At 58.7% G+C, this 17,231-nt stretch overlaps 2 protein-coding genes across 5 annotated transcripts; both read right to left on the bottom strand.

Moving 5' to 3' along the window:
• Window positions 1-227: 227 nt before the first annotated feature.
• On the bottom strand, window positions 228-13,613 carry Pitpnm1 (phosphatidylinositol transfer protein membrane associated 1). Of its 4 annotated transcripts, XM_055614752.1 has the most exons (25): window positions 13,579-13,595; window positions 13,433-13,519; window positions 12,380-12,498; window positions 10,764-10,978; window positions 10,554-10,675; window positions 10,154-10,378; window positions 8,470-8,796; window positions 8,294-8,389; window positions 8,098-8,205; window positions 7,287-7,348; window positions 6,952-7,202; window positions 6,020-6,209; window positions 5,809-5,916; window positions 5,422-5,579; window positions 5,135-5,337; window positions 4,207-4,377; window positions 3,540-3,704; window positions 3,219-3,367; window positions 3,016-3,126; window positions 2,534-2,650; window positions 2,221-2,369; window positions 1,984-2,133; window positions 1,723-1,906; window positions 1,313-1,441; window positions 228-732 (listed from the first exon to the last, which is right to left on the bottom strand). In XM_055614752.1, exons 3-25 carry the CDS (start codon window positions 12,455-12,457, stop codon window positions 469-471), a joined length of 3,732 nt encoding a protein of 1,243 aa, XP_055470727.1. In that variant the 5' UTR covers window positions 12,458-12,498; window positions 13,433-13,519; window positions 13,579-13,595; the 3' UTR covers window positions 228-468. The 4 variants fall into 4 exon arrangements, with proteins under 4 accessions (XP_055470727.1, XP_055470726.1, XP_055470728.1 ...); XM_055614751.1 differs by having other exon boundaries at window positions 13,433-13,613; XM_055614753.1 differs by having other exon boundaries at window positions 13,439-13,613.
• A 1,042-nt stretch (window positions 13,614-14,655) lies between these two features.
• Window positions 14,656-16,635, bottom strand: Cdk2ap2 (cyclin dependent kinase 2 associated protein 2). Its single transcript, XM_055614683.1, has 4 exons — window positions 16,083-16,635; window positions 15,689-15,789; window positions 15,461-15,593; window positions 14,656-15,142 (listed from the first exon to the last, which is right to left on the bottom strand). The coding sequence occupies exons 1-4, from the start codon at window positions 16,162-16,164 to the stop codon at window positions 15,075-15,077; spliced, it is 384 nt and encodes a 127-aa protein (XP_055470658.1). The 5' UTR covers window positions 16,165-16,635; the 3' UTR covers window positions 14,656-15,074.
• Window positions 16,636-17,231: the final 596 nt, after the last annotated feature.

Below are 17,231 nucleotides of genomic sequence, written 5' to 3'. Positions count from 1 at the left end.
GAGGGCTACAAAGCAAGAAGCCATGTGACTCTCATAAACTCAAACACTGTCCGAGGTTGGGGGCAGGAGAAGGAATAGGCAGACTATCTAGGAAGTGACCTAGGGAAGAGCAGCCAGGACTCTTGGGGAAAGCAAAGGGGCCTCCAACCTGGCCGTACTTCATGACTCTGAGCAGGTCCTAGCCCCTTTCAGCACTTCAGTGCCCCAGACGGCAGGCCTTCGGTAGAGTGCAGTTGTTTATTTTTATAGGTTCACACACTGGAAAAGCTGCTGGGCCCTAGCCTACTCCCTCCTTTCTCCCCTGGGGGCTATGGTCCCCCCACCCCCCACAAAGGGACGTAATACTGAGGAGTAACCACACAGGTTGTGAGTGCAGGGCTAGGGCCAAAAGTCTAGGCCCCAGTCTCCCTCACAGTCACCAAAGCCCCTTGAGTATCAATAAATAACCCAGGTCCAGCCACAGTTCGCTCACTCTTCACTGTCCAGCTTGAGGCTGATGCTTCGAGTCTTGCCCCTGGCCAGGGTGGTGGGAGGTGTCCCTGGACCCTCACGGTCCACCTGGCTGGGGCCTCGGGAGCGAAGCAGCTGGCTCTGCTTACGGAGGAAGTCCACAGGGGCAGTCACAGCATAGCTGCTCTTGGCCAGAGCAGCTCTCGGAGGTCCTGAGGGGGCATGGGAATGGGAGCCTGCCTCCAACTGGCCCAAGTGTGCCACATAGCCATCTGACAGGAACTGTGGGCAGAAGGAGGCAGGGATGAGGGGATGGCCAGCCTCAAGCCCATCCTCTGCCCTCCCTGTTCTCCTGAGGCTCCTGCACAGGGGAGGTAGACTGAGTGATACTGGCAAGTGGCAGCCTGGCTTAGCTTGACTGGAACATAGTATCCCCAGACTGAGCCAGGCACCTTGGCTCCACTCCCCAACCTGCCTCTCTCTGGACCTGACTCATCCTCAAGCTGGCATCTTGGGGAAATAACAGCATTTGGTATTTAGTGAGCACCCAGGCCTAGCCCTGAGCCTTTGACCTTTGTTATAAGCTAATGGGTACAGAGAGTACTAGCATCATTTGCAACCTACAGCAGAGGCTCAGAAAGGTCAATGCACCTGCCCAGGGCAGGAGGATCAGTACCTGGGACCCTGAGCAATCACAGCCTCTGTGACCACTTCTAGTTTATACGCAGCAAGTACAGCCCACGGCCCCTGTCCTAGGAGGAAGAGTCACTGGTGCCACAAAGACCTGCCCCCTCTCGTAGGACTGACTCAGCACATTGCCTTACTCCTGAAATCCTCTTCCCAGCCTTCCCTGGGCCCTCACCTGACACTGCGCCTGCAGCTTCCGCACAGCGCGGCCAACAATGTAGGTCTGGCTTGGAGACAGTCCCAGGGCAGCGTACACTGCAACATCTTTTGGTGACCCATATCCAGCCACAATATTCAGTTCTACCTGTTGAGAAGCCAGTCAGCAGCCCTGAGGGTGGAGCCAGAGGGCCGAGGGCGGGGCATGCATTCCCAAGTTGCTGTTTCAGGGGCACTGCTATTTGTGAGGAGATGGGGACAAGGTCCTAGTCAAGACAGCTCAATCTCCCCAGCTGACCCCAAGGACAAGGGCCCTCAGGAGAACAGGACCACAAAGACCTCAATAGGTCCAAGTTGACAGGAGTGGGACCACTGTCGTGTGGAATGGGGTGCGTGTGGGCAGGATGGGGTCATTCTCAGCCATAGTACCTCTTGCACCAGGCTCTGCAGAAACATCGCTTTCTGCCGCAGTGGGTCATGGGTGAGGCCGTCACAGAAGGAGACGACACCGTGGGGGAAGTTGTGTTGCGACAGCCAGGCTACCACCCGGTGCTTCTGCATGTCAGGCCGGCCCGTTACGTACACAATCAAGTAGCCTGAGTCCTGCCAGTGCCTGTAGATGGAGGCCTGTCAGCTCCACAGTCCAGAGTGATGACCAGTCATCGTGGCCAGCGGGGCTGCGGTTCCTACCTGACCACGTCCACAGCGCCAGCGCGCACCTTAGGGTCGCTGCCCATGATAGAGACACTGGCCGTGAAAGAGCCGTCGATGCTGAAGACCACAGCCTCTGTGCCTCGGGCCACCACAGTCAGACAGCACTCAGCATAGGTGTGGTCACCCCTGTGGTCCAGGGAGGCATGGCATAAGTCGAGTGGGACGTGGCTGTCGGGGCCCGGCCCCTCAGGAGCCCAAAAACCTGCTGCTCACCTGACCACCATGCGTATGGGGTAGACACCAATGCCCAGCGCACGTTCTGAAGGCACCGGGAAGGTGAGGCGGCCTGAGCTGTTAGTGACCTCTGTGCCAAAGTGGATCCACTTGCCTGACAGTGGCTGTGTCATGACGTAGACATCCACCTGGAAGGGGGTTGGAAGGGCTGTGGAGGCAGAGCTGCTGTGCACCATTTGACAGGCAGGCGAGAGCAGAGGGTGGGTAGGCAGGGAGGGGGTTCACGCCCCACAGCTCATCAGCTATTAGGGCAAGGTAGGAAAGAGCAAGAGCGTGGGTGTCTGGTCCTGACCTTCTCTCCAGTGAGTGTAACCACATCCAATGGTCCATACATGAAGCGCCCATTCAGCACCTGGGGACGGCCCTCACATACCACGGTGTCACTTGCCCGATGGTTGGAAGTGACATTCTGGTGGGAAAGAGAGGGTGGGCTAAGGACTCGACTGTAGGGAGGAAGACTTGGCGGAGGGTGGATTCAGGGCACTCTGAGGGTGGGGCATGAAGAAGGTAGGGCTGCTTCGGGAGACCATGGAGGCTAAGCATGTGGACATCTGTGGACCCATTCGAAGTACGTGGAGGGGAGCTGTCTGACAGGATGCAGAGGATGTCAGGTCACGGTGAATGAGATAACAACCAGGAAGAAGCAGGCAGCGGAAACAGGTTTCCAGAGGCAGAGCCAAGGCAAGGAGGGTATGAGGCCAGGACCCTGAGGGTGGGACTTAAGAGGATGCTAGGGAGATGGCCCCAGCTGGCTCCTGGCAGCCGGGCACATACCCGGATCTTGACCTGTGTGCGTTTGCGCTGCCACTTCTCCCTGGGGAAGGCAGGGCTGTAGATGGACGGCTCCTCACACTCCGTCAGCTGCGGCTGCTCCTTCTCAATGACCTGCTCAGGACACCAGGCAGGAAACAACAGCCCTCTTCCACAGTCCTGTGCTTCCCGTCTGCCCGCTGGCCCACACCCCAGGCTCCACTCACCTGGCGCAGAATGAAGGCCACTACATCGGCTGACTCCCAGTAGCTGGCGTGGAAGAGGTGGGGCAGCGTGACCGTGGGAAAGGCGGTGAGAGCCTCGGGGCAGTACAGTGAATAGTCGATCCGCCTGGTTCCCCACCAGCGTTCCAGGACTACACAGCCATGGTGGGCAGCGAGTCAGGGTGGCCTGCTGCCCGCCGCCCATCCACCTGGCAGACGGGTTCTTCCCTCCCTCACCTCCATCTACCTGGGATAGTGTGTCTACTTTATGAAAGGACACTCTTCCAGCCAGGCTGACAGTGCGGGCCCGTAGAGCTGACTTACTCTTAACCACCTCGCTGGTGGTGCTGGGGGCTGCTGGCTGGGCTGCTGGCTCATTGCTTAATTCACTGCCCTTCCAGAAGGCACCGCTGGCCGAGGTGGGCGTGGAGGGCACCATCATCTCCAGCTCTTCCAGAAAGAGGCCCGAGTGGGTCTGCAAAGTGTCAGCTGGGGAAGAGGACCAACCTGAGCACCAGGCTGGGCAGCACAAGGCTGCCCCATGTCTCTTCTTCCAGAGGCCCCAGAATAACCCAGCTCCTGGGCTTACTATGTGTCCTTTGAGCCTCTGCTTGGCTGAGGCAGATGACTTTCCAGGTTTTTTGTTTGTTGGTTTTGTTTTCAGGGAGGAACAGTGTTGCCTGTGGTTGCGCTTAGTCAACTATACTCCTGCCAGAATGCCTGCCACCCCAGAACATGCGAACATACACGGGAGCCCCTAGAGCATGCAGCCAGCTGCACGTGGAGGCCATGGTGACATGCCAGTGCCCCTCAGTCTCTCTAGATTAGTCACTGGCACCTACTTGACTAAAGGTCTAAAGGTCCTGGGAATCCTGGCTGCCTATGGAAGGAACCTTGCATCCAGGAGAGGTTACCTATGATGTGGGGGCTACCTGCTGGCTTTTACCGACTCCCTCTCTCAACACTGGCTGGGGGGAGGGGAGAGTTGTACCCAGCAGCAGGGAGGAGCCATCTCCGAGGGGAAACTTCTGGTAACGAGGCACAGCCAGGGGGGCGATGGCCTGGAACTTGGGGGCCAGCAGGGGCTCCAGGCGGGAGGCACAGGGGTCAGCGGCATGGAAGAGGTTGTAGATCTGCTCGCAGGCTGGACGCATCTGAGCCACTGTGTACCCATGAGACAGAGTAGGGGGAGTTTGTTGTTGTTTGTTTGTAGGCAGGGTCTCTCTCTGTAGCCCTGGTTGTCCTACAACTCTGTAGACCAGGATGGCCTTAAACTCACAGAGATTTGCCTGCATCTGCCTTGCAAGTGCTAAGTGCTAAGATTGAAAGTGTGTTCTGGTACGCCTAGCCTGTGGGGGTGCCCAGGGAGGGATGGTTAAGCCAGGCATTGCAGGGGTCTCCTGGCCGAGCAGCTGGGAGCCTTCAGTGGCTGTTGAGTCATGACATGGAGCACTTCCTATGTGAGAGCCCCTTCTTTTAAAAAAAAGTCTTCAATTTCCCTTTAGATTTATTTATGTTATGTGTATGAGTGTATGAGCGTGATGTGCATGAAGGTCAGAAAGGGCTATCAGATGCTCTGCAACTGAGTTACAGTTGTGAATTGCCATGTGGGTGCTAGGAGTTGAACCCAGAACCCAGGTCCTCTGCAAAAGCAACCAGTATTCTTAGCCACTAAGCCAACTTTCCAGCCTCGGGAGCCCTTTCTTACAGAGAATACCTTTTCCCCCCAAGATGCTCCTCCTGGTATCCTTTCTGGGCCTTCGACCACCCTCCCCACCCCCCCTAGCCAGGCCATTCCTTCACAGCAAGGAAGGACAGTAAGTAAATACCCCTGTCTCAAGTGAGCCAGCAAGGCTAGCAGAGGTTGGGAAGGAGCAAACAGAAGCAGGTGAGCCCTCCCCTTTACCCCAGAGACTCACCCTCCAAGGCGGGCATCACGGTTTTGCGTAGAGCCAGCACCAGACCCAGTGGGGAGCCGAAGAGGAAGAAGCCTGAGACCTTGAAGTCCAGGCGAGCAGTATTGGTGGGGGCCTCAGCAGCCTCAGAACTGGCAGGTGGACAGGAGGCTGTGCTTGCCCGACGGGGCTCTCCAGAGGACGTGGCCGCAGAAGCTACCTGCAGGCTGCAAGGGAAGGAGACATTCAGTGCTGTTGTCTCTGAGGTCCAGCCTATGCTAAGGGTAGGGGTTACTGGGCAGGGATGTCACCTGTTCTGAGAGCCATCAGGCTCAGGATTGGCCGTGTCACCGGAGGTACGCTGAGCAGGTAGAGCTGAGGGTTCTGGGCTGGCACGACCCAGTACTTCCACCCCGTCTGCCAGCGGGTCCCGTACTGGACCCACCTCTGGGGAGAGCATCTCATTGTTCTAGAAGGAACAGAGGACAGAAGCATCCTTAGGCCCGAGACCATCTGATTCCCACTTAATTTGGAAGTGAGGAGGCAGGCTTGGGGTTGGATCGGGCAGAGTCCCAGAGGAGACTCCATTTTGCAGCTGGGGCCCTGCCCACATGCAAAGAGGCCATATTCCAGTGGGGCAGAGACCTAGAGATGGAGACAAACCCCCTCCTGAGGAGGCTGGGTTTGGCCACACTGACCATGCTCCCACGGCGGCTGCTGCCCCGACTCCCTGTGCCCGCACTGGCACTGTGGCAGAGCGCATCAAAGCCCAGGATGCCACCAACGCCATCTCCGATCAGCACCACCTGGGTGAGAAGGTGGCACAACTCAGAGGCTCTGTCACCACCCAGATGGGGCCACTGCTGCACGGGTACCCGATGCTTCTTGGGAGAGTGTCTAACCCCTGACCTGCCCGCAGAAACCCGTGCCCTCCGGTGAGCGCAGGAAAGCTGCATAGGCCTGGTTGGTGCGAGCGATGACAGTGGCTACAGCACCCTGGTACCGGGAGGATGAGGTGGCCAGCAGTGGCAGGGCAGCCAGCGGGATGTGGTCCTGGGAGCGGGACAGGCTGTCACCATCATGACTGTACGGGCTCAGGCTGCGGGAGAAGGGGTGGCGGGTGGGTAGAGGCCTTCAGTTTAACCACTGCCACCAGCTCCCTGTGCCTGCCAGCAAGTGTCCTTCGTGGGACGTCAGACCTGAGAGGCGTTCCAGGTGGAACCATGGATCGGGTCTGTGCGTATCCAGCCACGATGCCGCACCCCGTGACCCCAGCCCTCTGGAGCAGCGGTTCTCAACCTTCCTAACGCTGCGACCCTTTAATCCACTTCCTTGTGTTGTAGTGACCCACCCCCACCACAGAATCATTTTCCCACAAGTTGAGGCCAGTCTCAGCTATAGTGAGTTCCAAGCCAGCGAGGGCTGGAGTGAGACCATCTCTCGGAAGAGCAACATCGGGGGCTGGAGCGGTGGCTCGACAGTTGAGAGTACTGGCTGCTCATCCAGAGAACCTGGGTCTGGTTGCGAGCACCCACGTGGCAGCTCACAGCTGTCTGTAACTCCAGTTCCCAGGGGAGCAGATATGTTCTGGCCTCTGGACACTAAACACACACGAGGTACACAGATACACACATAGGCAAAACACCCATCCACATAAAATAAGCATAAAAGCAAAATCAGACAAACCAATCCAGATCTGGTCCGTTCGTGGCCAGGACCGATCCAGGCATGTGATTTCTCTCTCTACCCCCACGACCTCCCTGATCTTGGGAGTCCCCCAAATAGATGATTGCCCCTTGGGGACCCTGTGTGTGTGCCACCCTTCCAACCCTGGCAAGTACTTGGAGACAAGGGCATAGGCAGCCGCGCAGATGGGTGGACAGGGCACCAGCCGCAGCGCCACGTGGCCCAGGGCCTCGGGGAAATGGACCCGGGTGACAGCCTCAAAGGCTGTGCTCAGCGTTTGCACATCAGCCTGCTTGGAGCTGGTGTCTCCAGGGCCGGAGTCCAGGATGCTGCCGCTGTGCAGGATGAGGAAGAGGGCATGCACGGAGCACGCCTCAACCCCTAGGTCCCCCGCTCCATCCAGGCCCTGAGGACAAGATGGGGTACGGGGTGTCAGTGGCCAGTCAGAAAACGAGAAGAACACGGGCATACGGTGGTTGAACATACTTGCCTCTGAGTCCCTGGGAGCTCGGGCCCCATCTTCAATGCCTTTGGTAGCCATGACTGCAGGATCTAAGGCAAGGGAGAGCCAGTGAGGGGGAACCAAAGACCACTGCAATCCTCTCCGTGGCGCTTCAGGCACCCTAGCCATGATGACCACCTGCCATTCCCTATCTTACTCTCGCCCAAACCTCCAGACCACTTTACAGTTTAGGCTTCTCCCTCATGCTGGCCCTGAGATGTTGCCGCAAAGCCTCCGGCGAACTCCTTATCCTGCCCCATGTGATACAGCAAACCACAGGATTGGGGGTTTGGTGGAGGAGCACTAGCCCAGCAAGCGTAAGTGTTCTACCGCCAAACAAAATCCCCAAAGCCAAACAAAGTGGCATCAGCAAGCACCTCAGGGGAACCACATGATGGCCACAAGCCGCACGTGGCAATTTATGCTGAAGCGAATTAAAATATGATATGAGAAAAATAAAACCCGCACTGAAGTGCCTGCTCTTCACGTGGTGCTGGTGGCTACCACATGGGGCGGGGGGGGGGGGGAAGTAGCTCAACCCAGGAAGACCCAGCGTAGATATCAGTACCCATGGCAAGTCTTCCTGGATACCCAGGGAGTCCGTCCCTGCCACCTGGACTTGTCTGCTCCTCTCTCATCCACCATCCCACACTTTACCCATCCTCTTGCCATCTAAGCATCGATGGGAACCCTCTCCAGACTGACCCTCCTCTCCGGCCCCATTCCCTCAGGGCTGAGCTGCTGTGAGTCCCTGCGGCACACAGGGCGCTGCTGTCTACCCTGAGGCGAGGTCTTTTACCTGGCACCCCTTCCACCTCGGTTGGGGAGGCAAAGGCATCGATAAAGTCATTGGAGTTCCACTTGGTCATCTCCTTGGGGAAGACTTCATCGCTGTCTGAGAAACCTTCTGAGGGGACAGGGGGTTGTGTCATGGGGTGGGGTGTCTTAAGATCGCTCGAAGACCACCCCCCTCCACACGTGTCTTCTGTGCTGACCGTGGGCATCAAAGAATTCTTCCTCGGAGCTGTTCTCAGAGTCTCGGGCTATGTTCTGCATGCGCCACTCAGACAAGCTCTGTGGGGACACGCCACCTGCGGGGCCACCTGGGCTTCAGCTTGGGAGCCCAGGCAGGGCGAGTGGCTCCCTCCCAGCCCCCGTGCCCCAGTCTCACCTCCATGCTGGGATGAGTAGGAAGAACGGGAGGATGAGGACCACTGCTTCCCAAAGCTGGCATCTGGTGAGGCGTCGGGACCAGGAGGCGCCTCAGGCCCATCAGGGGTGCCAGTACTGCTGGTCCCAGGCCGGGCCTCAGTGCTGGTTTTCCCAGGGGTCTGGACCTCAGGACCCTCACTGCCAGCGTTGCACTTGGCCATGCGCTGAGCCAGCATGCGTGCGGTCTCCTCCTCCAGCGCCCGGATGTCAGCCATGCTCAGTTCTACCCACTCATCCTGCCAACACCAGGCCTGGCGATGGGCCCGAAGCATCACCCTGCGCAGACCTGCAGGTGCCCCAGACATCAGAACCGTGCCTCCCACCTCCACCTCCCCGCTGGCACAGCCGCATGCCCGGTCCTCAAGGTTAGGTAATGGCTCCCTGAGGCATACCACCTACCAAGAAACACAAAGTAGAGCAGGGCCTGAGCTATCTAGCGAACAGGACAGGAGACGGGAGCATTTGTCTGCCTGTCCTTTCTGGTCTATTTCTCTGGACACTCTGATCCTGTCACTCTAGCAGACAGGACCAAGGCTGTGGCTTGTTTTCAGCTGGCTTCCTGCTGAGGAGCTAACAGTTAATTAAGGTGGTAATAGTTAATGAAATGTCATGGTTAATGAAGGTGTTAATAGTTAATGGGAATTCTGGCAATCCTCAGAGGGTGAAGTGAAAGACGATACCCATTCTGGGTTATTTTCATCTTAAGGGGAGAAATAAAGTTAAGAGACCCCGAAGAATCGAGGGCGTAAAGTAATAATGGTTGAATTACAAACCCTTGGAAGGAAATGCATTAGTATTCTAAGAGAGGTTGCATGTCGGTGACTTTTTCCAAAAGCATCACAGGGAGTCTGCATTACTCTTCAAACTCTGTGTAACATCTGCAAAATGGGAATGGCAGTAGCCCCAGTCTTAAAGGGGTGTCATGAGTGCTAAAGGGGACCCTGTAGTAAAGGATCTGGTACATTGTCATCAGTCACTCAGGCACTGGCTGTCACAATCTGTCCTCACCCCTTCCTCATGTCAGAAAGGAATTTAAGGTGCTGAGATGGCTCACAGCTTGCTGGGACAGCTGCAGGGGTCGGGACTGGGTGGAGTCCAACCTGGCTATGGGACTCTCCCACCCGGGGATGGTCCTTCTACGTGTGTGCACGTGGCCTACATTAAGAGCTGACAAGCAAATAGGGCTGAGCAGCAGCTCTGGGGGATGAAGAGGCTTAGAGTGGGTCTTCGTTATCAGGGCCATGGCTGTGACCCTGGGTGCTGGGGAAGGGAGGGCACCCAGGGGAAAACAGCGATGGAATAAAAAAGCAAGTCCTGGGAGGGCTGATGACCCTCCTCAGAGTCTCTCAGTATCGCCAAACTCATAGAGGCTTCACAAAGGTGGCAACGTCTTTGAGTATTGGAGACAGCCTGGACCTCAGAGACCAGGCTGCCATCTTCTTGCCCTCCTGATTCTTTTGGGTTATCTCAAAGCAGGCTCCTTGAGTCCTAGCCAGAGTACACTAGCCCCACCCTCCCCTTCCCTGTGTTCTACCCTAGATGGAAATGATGGTTTCATGCTGCCATGTCCCCGGTGGATGGGAGCATGTCTGGCTCCAAACACGGGCCTGGGCATACGGGATGCTCCTCATCCAGATGCTCACCGACATCATGGATGAACTGCTCAATCTTGGCCTGCATGCCCCAGTAGCGGAACTCGACCTTGCACAGCTTATAGGCACACATGAGAGGTCCTGTCTGGGCTGCTGTCCGCGCCCAGTCATCTGCCAGTGGCCCTCGGCCTGTTTTGACGGAGCGGTACAGCCGAGGGTCCTCTTCTGCTTTGTACTCTCCGGGGGCCACTGCATCCCGCACGATGTCGATGGTGTCTGAAGGGGTTTCAGTCCAGCACTAAGCAAAGCCAGCCCCTGTTCTGATCTCTGCCCCACCACCCCAAAGGATTAGGTGGGAAGCCTCTCAGACAGGAAGATGAGACTTAGAACTGGGGCACTCTTCAGAGACTGCCCACCAGGGTAACAGCAGGGGGCCCCAAGAAGGCCTCACCCAGGATCCTCTGCCTTCTCTCAGCCCCGCTCAGGTTGAAGACGTTAGGCTGCTGGCCGCCATCAGGCAGGTAGTAGGTCTCTATCTCAATGGAGAATTTCTCCACAAAGGGGCAGGTGTACCTGGCAGAGGGCAGTAGAAAAATCACTGCTGTGTCAGCGGCGCGGTTTCCTTCACAGTCCCGAGCCTGTGCCTACCTCCCGCACTCACCGTGTTCGGGTGTAGGGATAAGCATTCCAGGATTCCTCTTCTACCTGCAGAGCAGCCTTGGGCAACAGTGCCCGGAACCAGCCTGGGATATGGGATCCCACGTGGTACACCTTGTGTGTGTACTGCCCGCTGCCTCCAGGCCCGTCTGTGTAGGGCCGGTTGGCCAGGATCTCCACACCGCTGCCCTCGCCACTCGACTCCTCCCGGCTCTTTTTCTGCAGCCCAGGACAGAGAATGGGGGAACTCAGCCCCTAGCTTACATCCTGGGCTCCTCGGGTTGGTTCTGATTCTTTGCATTAACCCTTCTTTTAAAGAGGTTTATTTAAGCATGTGAGGGCTTGCCTGTGTAAACGTGCGCGCATCACACACACATCTGGTGCCTGAAGGGGGCATTGGATCCCCAGAACCTGGGTAGTCTCATTGATTGTGAGCTGCCGTGTGGGTGCTGGGAACAACAACAACAAAAATCCAGGTCCTCTGCAAGAGCACCAAGTGCTTTTAGCGGCTGAGCTATCTCTTCAGCCAGAACAGCCTTCCAAATCCCTGCAACTTCCTGGGGTTGGGATGGGAGGTTCTGCCCAGTTCCCATGGGTTTCTGCAGCCTAGCACTTGATCTGGTTAGCAACTGGTTGGGATGCAGAACCGGTATCTGTTGACAAACAGCACCTACTCCTGCTACAGCTGAAGCAGCAGCAGAGGGAGAAGACAGGAGGATGGCGAGCGCTTGAGGAAAAGAAGGCTCGGTGAGGGTGGAGAGCTGGGAACCGAATGCCGGTAGGATGGTCACTTGAATATGTGGTGGGGTGGGGCGTGCACGAGCACGCATGAGCGTATGTGTGTGTGCACGGAGGCTGGGGGCTTGGCGGTAGGGCAGGATGAGTAGGTTCAAGGAGTAGCACCAAGACCACACCTCTCAGACTTGGCTCACCCTCTTCCCGGCCCCTGTGGTATCCTTCAAGAGCCTCCAGCTGTCCTTTCCTAACTCTGCAACCCCAATGAGACCCACTCAACCCCCAAGAGGTGGGATGTGGTCCTCTCTCCTCACAGACAGGCCTTAGAGAGCAGGCCTTCCTCATACCCCCCCCCCCCAAGCCCTGATAGCTTGCCTTGATCCAGCATCTTTCTCACGGCCGAGGCCAGATGCCGTTCCTCACCATATAGTCCCTGCCTGCCCTGACCCTGCCACAGTTTTCGGGCCTGATCCACATGCCTCCTTTCTGATCTCCTGGGGACGCCAGAATTCCACACTTTTCCCTAGAACCCCTTCCCGCTTAAGCTACCTACCACCTAGTGTCCCTGATTCCCCAGTCGCCTCATAGGCTGCATTCCCTTCCCCCACAGGATTACAGATTTTAGGATTAAAGGAGACCATATGTGGGCTGTGCAGGCTGGGCATTTAATGCATGGAAAGCACCGGCTGGCCTTTCTTGCCCTTCTGCCCTTCTGTTCGACACTTGCACTTGAATATCCCAAAAGGATGTCTCTCTTTCCTCTTCTGGGCTAGAAAGAACCCACTAACGGAACTGGCTGGGGGACTATCCCCCAGCGGCCTGTGAATTCCTTCTCCACTCCACTGGGAAGCATCGCTTCAGCACAGCCTTCCCCAGCGTTCTCACCTGGATCATGTAGAGCTGGGCCACCTGGTACTCCTCCAGGCTCATGGGCAGCAGGATGTGGTACTCCTTGACGAGCATCCTGAAGACGCTCCGGTGACCGCGTGCGGCCTCCGCTCCTCCTAGCGCAGGGTACCGCGCGTCAGTCAGTGCAGGGCGGTGGTGCGCGGGACCGAGCCCTGCGCGGCCGCCGGGGGGCTCGGGCCGAAGAACCCCATGCCCGGGCCCGCCGCGGGGGAGGCAGAGGCGAACCCGGTGTTGCCTCCCGCGCCGCCGCCGGAGCCAGGAGCAGCAGTAAGGCTCAGAGCTGACCTCTTTTCCACGCAGCCCCCGCCCCCCGCCCGCCTGTCGTCATGGCAACCGCGCGCTGACGCGGGCCCCCCAGAGCGGCGGACGCGGGCCGACACGCCGCAAGGCCATCCTCGCGTCTCCACGGCTGCCGCGTCCAGCGCTTTCGGAAACAGCATCCCTCCGTGCCGCGCCCGCCCTCCAAGCCTAGAACCTTAGGGACCCGCCCCCTTCACGACTTCATCCCCCACCCCTCCCGAAGTCGATGGGGTCCGGCGTGTCCCACTCGCAGACATCCACCTAGACCCTCGTCCCCCAGGGCGTCTCTCAGGGAGCATCCCCTGTGCGTCCCTGCGACTCTGCTAATGCTAACTTGGCTCTCGGTGCCAGGAAAAGGCCCTCGGCGACCTCCACGCCCGCCTTCACCGCCCTAGCGGCCACCGGGGTCCTGAACTGTACTCTCGGTCTGCGCCGACTTTCCCCTCGTCCTTGCCGCCACCCCGTCATCTTCCCACGAGGTTGGCCATTCCGGGCTGCTGCCCATTCCGCTGTCCGCTGGTAGCCCTCCGGCCTCCGCCCTGGGAGGCCCGCTCTGCCCACCTGCGTCCCGGCCTGGCGCCACAGTTCCGCCGCAGCCGCCCCTCCCACCCCCACCTCGCACCCGGCGGGCAGGCGGGAGAGAGGCCCTCGGGCTCTACTTCCCTCTGCTGGGCGCCTCGGTCGCCAGGCGCGCTCCTGACCCGCCCGCTCACCGGTGTCCCCTCTCACCTCTACCTTCTGGCGGGCGCCCCTCACCCGGCCCGGGCAGGGGCGGCCGGCTCCAAGGTGGGAGTCCGTTGTGCCCCCAGTCCCGGCCTCGGATTCCAGATGGAGCCCGATCCTCTGGAGGCGCAGAGCCGGCCCATAGCCCCGACCTTTCTCTCGGTCTGCCCGCCGGCGCCCCTGTTGTCCCTCCCCACCGCGTCACTGCGGCCGCCCCGCCCCCTTCCTGGGCCCGACTAGTCCTCCCCACCCCAGCAGGGTCGGGGCAGCCCCGCCCGCGGCGCCGAAGGGCAGGCCCCTTGCCTTCCTTGTCCAAGGCAGATGGGGAAGAGGCCGGTCCCCAAATGCCAGTTCTTTATTTCTGTGCTGCCTGGACAGCCCTAGGATCCTCGGTTTCATTTCCCACCCTGGCTAGCCAGGGCAGCCCTCTTGTGTGTTGGAAGAGGTGGAATTTGCCTTGGCTGGCTCCCAGCTTAGCGGAAACGCTGCACCCCAAAGTTAGCCAGAAGTTAGTAGCTCTCACTTGCCTCTGCCTAGGGTTGGGATTTCAGGCTTATTCAGCTCCACACCCAGATACAGACCTCTGACATTACAATTCTCTGGGCCATTTCCTTAATGGAGCCCAAGTCCTTCCCTACTTATGCCTGCTAGGTTCTCAAATTTGGCCACCCATCTAAGTGCTCCGACTCTGTACACAGACTAAAACACCGAGGGCTGGCTCACGCAGCCACACCCATCCTGGTGGAAGTTGTTGGGACAGTGGATAGCAGCATCAAGCCGAGTGCTGGGGGAAGGGCGCCTCTAACTGCCTGCCTGAGGAGTCGGCGACCCGGTGTATTTACAGCCTTCCAAAGACAATTTAGAGCAGAGGGTAGTGTAGGGGCATTAGGGCACTGAAGGGAGAGTTAAGTGAACTGGTATTTCCACCCTGCCAGGCATGCCTGCCAATCCACAGGGAGGGCCTCCAGGCTCAGGCTGTCCAAAGGTGCCTCCAGCTGCGGATGCAGCCGAGGCCCTGCGCTGCCCCCTGGCGGCACTGCGAGATGCACGCTTCCCCACTGCTGACATTGTGGCCTTTCAGCTGCTCTCCCAGCTGGAAAGCACAGAGAAAGAGGTGGCAAAGCAAAGCTGGGTTCAAGCAGCCTTCCCCACTTCCTGCTCTACTCTTGCCCTTCCTCCCGGCTCACTTAGGCTTCTTCAGAGGAACCACACACGGAAAGGCTCAGAGATAAGAGAACGACTCCAAATCATCTTTTATTTATACAAAAAGGGCATATTTAGTAAAAGACACACCAAAAAAAGAGTTGGCTGTAGCCCCAGAGGTGAGGCCAGAAGGGAGGCCTTCTGCACTCCTATTGGAGGGACTAAGTTAAGGAGTAAGTGCAATGTGGTGGGGCCACAGAAAGGAGCAAGCTCCAGTTGGATCAGCACTGTGAGCAGGTCATGGATGGGACTCGCTCCTGCAGAGAGAGGGGCCCAGTTTGTACAGCCAACTGGAAGACCTGCTGCCTGGTTCCTGGAGCGCGCCCACCAAGGGACACAGGACAGGAAGCCCAGGAGAGGAAGCAACTTGGGGCGAAGGCCAGGGAGAAGCAGGTGCTCTGCAGTGGCCAGAAAGGTCCAGACGAGGATGTCAAGGCGCTTCCTGTTACGTGCGGGCATTGCGTTCTGTCTCTGCCAGGCACTCTCTGACAAGTGCCCGAGCGTGGATAATGCCTGGGGTGGGGATGGGGAGGGAAGAGGGTCTCAGCAGCCTTCTATGGCCACAACTCCCACCCTTCAGGGGAGACTCTGCCCCAGCCCCTTCATGGTTCAGGAAGGGCAGCTCTAATCTAATGAGGCTGGATGAGATTAAGGGTTTAGCTAATCCTCACATTCACTCAGAGTTAACAGGCAACTTGGAAACTGACTCAAGTTCATTGGAAACACCTCCCTGAGTAGAGGTTCTGGCCCAATCCAGGCTGGCCCAGGAGTCCTGCACTGACTCCAGACGCCTTAATGAACAAACAAGGGTGGGTCTGTGTCTTCACTTACCTCTCTTCAGGCGCTCCATGGCACTCTTGCTACCAGCATAGGTGGGCCGGATCTCTTTGCCCATCTCCTCTATGACAGACAGCAGGTCCGTGTAGGTGCTCTGAGAGCCCTGGGAACCGGGGGGCTTCATAGCCTGTGTCAAAAGAAAGAAAGAAAAATAGAGAAGTGACCTCAGACACTGAGGGGATCGCCTGTCCCCATCCATAGCAAGCTCTTGGCCACACTCACCTGTACATACCCCATGGAGGGCGGTCCAAAGTCATTAAACAGTGGTCTGAAAGGTGCCGCAGCTCCGGGCACTGAGCCCGACGGCGACGGGACACTTCCGGCTGCAACAGCACAGGTTAGGAGGTCAGAGTGTGACAAGGGCCTCATCGCAGCATTCCAAACCCAGGACCGCCCGCCTGATCATCCCCAAAGGCATGCCTCTTCCACGCCGAACAACTTCAGAGACACTTTCCTCCCCCCTCCCCCCCCGCAGCGCTCCACCTACGATCGCTACGTGACCACGCCCACTTCTCTGGCCAACAAACTGAGGCCGAGCAAGGCTCGCCCAGCAGGCCCCGTACTGCAAAACTCGACTGCCCGGACAAGGCGAGCAGGGATGGAGTTGGAAGCTCACCTGTAGGGACCGGGGTGCCTGGTCCGGGGGTGCTGGAGCCGGGGGTACTGCTGGGGGCCGGCGCGATAGGTTTGTAGGACATCCCAACTCCTGGGCGCGGCGGCTGCCAGCCGGCCACTCCTCCGGGGTTGGCTGTCCGGCCGCTCCGGCGCACTCCGATTGGCAAGCGAGCTGCACACCCCTGGTAAATAGAGCTCCGGCCGGAAGGGCGGGCGGGCACGGCCGCTCCTCACTCTCGATTGGCGCGCCCGGCTGTCACTCAAGCCTCCTCATTGGCTGAGCCCTGCCCCGGCAGGCCGCAACCGCTCCCGATTGGCCTCCACCTTCCGGACCTCGCACCTGTCTGCCCCGGATTGGGCGGTGACCGCCGTCCTCCTCAATTGGCGAGTTCGGGGCCCGGGGCCGGCGCGCTTTCAATCCGATTAGTCCCGAGGTCCGAGAGGCGGGGCCTCGGCAGCGGGCCAGCCTGATCCCCGCGGCTTGCTCCGGCGGCGTGTGGCCGGCCTCCGGACGCACTCCGTCTCCGCCGCCTCGCGCCCTCCCTCGCGCCCTCCCTCCGCTGTGGACACCGAAGGCCGCGGCTCCCACCGGGCGAGCCTTCCGCCCCACCCCGAGCGTTTTACGTCACCTTTCACCGGTTCGGCGCCCCCTTCCTGCTGGCCGTGCGCATGCGCGCGCCTCAGGCCTGTGTTCCCATGACAACGGGTCCCTCACCAAAAGTCATTACCACTCTCTTTCTCTGGGTTGGTTTGACTCTTGGGACCGCTCAAGACCTGACTCTAAGTCCCCCACCTCCTCCACAGTGACAGGGCGTCCCGCCATCCAGGGCTGCTTGGAGGAAGGTCAAGGTCCTTGGGCGAACTCTCCGCCCCTCATTTCCCTGTGGGCTCTCCTTTTGGAGGGTCGGGTGGGATTTGAGACAAGGTCTCAAGTAGTCCACTCAGTCTGAACTCGAACACCCTGGGTAGGCGAGGATGACCTTGAACTCCTGACCCTCCACCTCCCAAATGCTAGGGGTTTCGATCACAGGCCACAGAGTTTCTTTCCTTAATATGCCTGTGTCCTCATCTGAACCGTGGAGACAGTAAGCCCTGGAAAGTAAACTAGTAAGTGGGCAGAGGAGTGGAGATGAGAATGGACTCCATATGG

This window comes from Psammomys obesus, unplaced genomic scaffold (assembly GCF_907164565.1).
Source record: "Psammomys obesus unplaced genomic scaffold, mPsaObe1.curated_primary_1811, whole genome shotgun sequence".
NCBI lineage: Eukaryota > Metazoa > Chordata > Mammalia > Rodentia > Muridae > Psammomys > Psammomys obesus.
The sequence above is the reverse complement of the archived record's forward strand: the minus strand, read 5'-3'. Positions and strand labels throughout refer to the sequence as shown.

Excerpts from the sequence above, each read along its gene's own strand:
- Cdk2ap2 (XM_055614683.1), bottom strand. The coding sequence starts at position 16,164 with ATGTCCTACAAACCTATCGCGCCGGCCCCCAGCAGTACCCCCGGCTCC. Across the intron at positions 15,594-15,688 it reads CCTCCATGGGGTATGTACAG|GCTATGAAGCCCCCCGGTTC; the intron begins GTGAGTGTGGCC and ends CTTTTGACACAG. Across the intron at positions 15,143-15,460 it reads CATGGAGCGCCTGAAGAGAG|GCATTATCCACGCTCGGGCA; the intron begins GTAAGTGAAGAC and ends TCCCCACCCCAG.
- Pitpnm1 (XM_055614751.1), bottom strand. The coding sequence starts at position 12,457 with ATGCTCGTCAAGGAGTACCACATCCTGCTGCCCATGAGCCTGGAGGAG. Across the intron at positions 7,349-8,097 it reads CGAGGTGGAAGGGGTGCCAG|ATCCTGCAGTCATGGCTACC; the intron begins GTAAAAGACCTC and ends CCCTTGCCTTAG. Across the intron at positions 7,203-7,286 it reads GAGCTCCCAGGGACTCAGAG|GGCCTGGATGGAGCGGGGGA; the intron begins GCAAGTATGTTC and ends TCTTGTCCTCAG.